This window comes from Nannospalax galili, unplaced genomic scaffold (genome assembly GCF_000622305.1).
Source record: "Nannospalax galili isolate Female #2095 unplaced genomic scaffold, S.galili_v1.0 scaffold85, whole genome shotgun sequence".
Classification (NCBI taxonomy): Eukaryota; Metazoa; Chordata; class Mammalia; order Rodentia; family Spalacidae; genus Nannospalax; species Nannospalax galili.
In genome coordinates, this window is record NW_008358866.1 from 10,264,988 (window position 1) to 10,267,812 (window position 2,825).

At 51.0% G+C, this 2,825-nt stretch overlaps 1 protein-coding gene across 1 annotated transcript in view; it reads left to right on the forward strand.

Moving 5' to 3' along the window:
• The first annotated feature begins 475 nt into the window (after window positions 1-475).
• LOC108490167 overlaps window positions 476-2,825 on the forward strand; it is a 5,741-nt gene continuing 3,391 nt past the window's right edge. Inside the window, 7 exon segments of the mRNA XM_017795439.1 lie at window positions 476-826; window positions 1,116-1,164; window positions 1,167-1,871; window positions 1,904-1,948; window positions 1,983-2,180; window positions 2,183-2,320; window positions 2,323-2,819. Coding sequence (XP_017650928.1) covers window positions 476-826; window positions 1,116-1,164; window positions 1,167-1,871; window positions 1,904-1,948; window positions 1,983-2,180; window positions 2,183-2,320; window positions 2,323-2,819 — 1,983 coding nt within the window.

Sequence of the window (2,825 nt, forward strand, 5' to 3'; positions counted from 1 at the left end):
CCTATTATTCTCGGTCTAAGTCTTCACGTGGGACCCTTAAAGGCGAAGAAGCAATTGAGGTTTTCTGGTCAGGCCTACTCCCTGGTGTAAACCAAAGGCTCTTAGCCCTCTTGACGGACCCCGACTGCCTGCATGGGTGGAGACAGGACCCCATATCTGTATTTCTCTTTCCTCTCCATCCCTCTCTCTAGCCACTAGAAAAAGCCCCGCGGGCACGGGTAGAGCAAGTAAGAGCCACAGGGCGCTCATCGCCAAAAGGCTCCCTTGAAAGGATAAGGGGGTCCTAGGTGTGAATCCCAGATAAATTCACATCTCCCGCAGAAGAAAAACTGGGCAATGATAGGTACTCATCCACAAGCACACTCACTGGTCATTATTGTTTGGAGTGGCATCTGCATCTCTCCTCTCTCTCTCTCTCTCTCTCTCTCTCTCTCTCTCTCTCTCTCTCTCTCTCCTCTCTTCTGTGACCTCCACCATGGGTCAATCACTAACTACCCCCTTAAGCTTAACTCTAGAATACTGGAAGGAGGTCATGGAGCGGGCCCACAACTTATCAGTGGCAGTCTGAAAGAAGAAGTGGCAAAGTCTCTGTTCCTCTGAGTGGCTGTCTTTTGAAAAGGGGTGGCCAAGGGATGGGACTTTTAACCTTGCTACTATCTTGCAGGTTAAGGGATAAATTTTCTACCCAGGACCACACAGCCACCTGGACCAGGTGGCCTACATAGTCACCTGGGAGGTTTTGGCCCGGAACCCCACATCTTGGGCACAGCCGTTCCTACCTCCTCGGGGAACCAGAGAGACTGATCAAGGGCCCCTTACCCCTTCTGTTCCCCCGAGTCTCACTTCCTCCCTCCTGCCCCTTCAGTCTTCCCCAGCAAAAGCCAGTCCTCCCCGAGGACCAAGCCTCCCTAACCCTCCTTGATCCTCCACCTCCCTATCCACCTACGCAGGCACCTCCACCCCAGGAACCTCATCCCTCTCCTGATTCCACCAAACCCGACCAATCCCCCCCTCCATCTAGCAGACTCCGCTTAAGGAGGGATAGAGGGGGCCCCTCTGATGGAACCTGGGCTGCCCAGGTTTTTCCCCTCCGAACTGTAGGGGATCAGATCCAGTACTGGCCTTTTTCAGCCTCAGACTTGTATAATTGGAAGACTCATAACCCCTCTTTTCTCAGGATCCTCAGGCTCTAACTGCTTTAATAGAGTCTATTCTCCTTACCCACCAACCCACCTGGGAGGATTGTCAACAACTCCTCCAGGCACTCCTAACCATGGAGGAGAGACAACGAGTCATCCTAGAGGCCCAGAAAAACATCCTCGGGCAGGATGGGAGACCCACTCTGCTCCCAAATGAAATAGACGAAGGATTTCCTCTGACCAGACCCAACTGGAACCACGAGACTATGGCCAGTAGGGAGCATCTCTGTCTTTATTGCCAGACTCTGATAGCAGGTCTCAAAGGGGCCGGAAGGTGCCCAACCAATTTGGCAAAGGTACGTGCTATAACCCAAGGGGAAAATGAAACCCCCGCTGGGTTTCTAGAGCGTCTGATAGAGGGATATCGGATGTACACCCCTTTTGACCCCACGGCCCAGGAGCATCAGACAGACCTTATTATGGCCTTTATAGGACAATCAGCTCCTGACATTGGTGGTAAGCTCCAATGGCTAGAGGGCCTTCAGGGGTACTCCTTACAGGACTTGGTAAGAGAAGCTGAGAGAATCTATAACAAGCGAGAAACTTTAGAGGAAAGAGAGGACAGAATCAGAAAAAAGCAGGAAGCTAGAGAGGATAAGAGAGAGAAAAAGAGAAATAAAGAGTTAAGTTGAATTTTGGCCACAGTAGTTCAGGGAACAGGACCAGGACCAGGTAGGAAAGAGCAGGAAGCTAGAGAGGATAAGAGAGAGAAAAAGAGAAAAAAAGAATTAAGTCGAATTTTGGCCACAGTAGTCCAGGGAGCAGGACAGGGAGCAGGACAAGGTAGGGACCTGGGAGACAAGAGAAGGCCCCGAGTGGATAAAGACCAGTGTGCCTATTGTAAGGAGAGAGGACACTGGGATCAAGAATGTCCAAAGAAGTTGAACAGGCTTCAAAAGAAGACAACCCCAGTCCTGACTCTAGGGGACTAGGGAAGTCGGGGCCAGGAGCTCCCCCCTGAGCCCAGGGTAACTTTAAAGGTAGGGGGCAATTGACTACCTTCATGGTAGACACAAGAGCTCAACACTCAGTCTTGACAACAACCAAAGGACCCATGAGTTCCAAAACAGCCTGGGTCCAGGGGGCCACTGGAGGAAAAACATACAGATGGACCACAGAAAGAAAGTGGACCTCAGCACAGGTCAGGTCTCCCACTCATTCTTGCTGGTCCCCGACTGTCCATATCCCCTTCTTGGGAGAGATTTACTCTCTAAGCTGGGAGCCCACATCCACTTCACCAAAAAGGGAGCTACCCTAAAAGGAAAAAATGGAGCTCCACTACATGTATTAACCCTACTGCTGGAAGATGAACATCGGTTATATGAAGGACCGATAATAGGGACCCCTGGTATATCAGACTGGTTAACTAAAATCCCCTCAGCATGGGCCGAGACAGGAGGCCCAGGACTGGCATTTAACCAGCCTCCAATAGTGGTCACTCTAAAACCATCTGCAACCCCGGTTTCAATCAAACAATACCCCATGATCAGAGAGGCCCGAGAAGGAATCAGACCCCACATTCAAAGACTTTTACAAATAGGCATACTCTGCCCCTGTCAGTCCCCTTGGAACACCCCACTGCTCCCCGTAAGAAAGCCAGGAACGAATGACTATCGACCGGTCCAA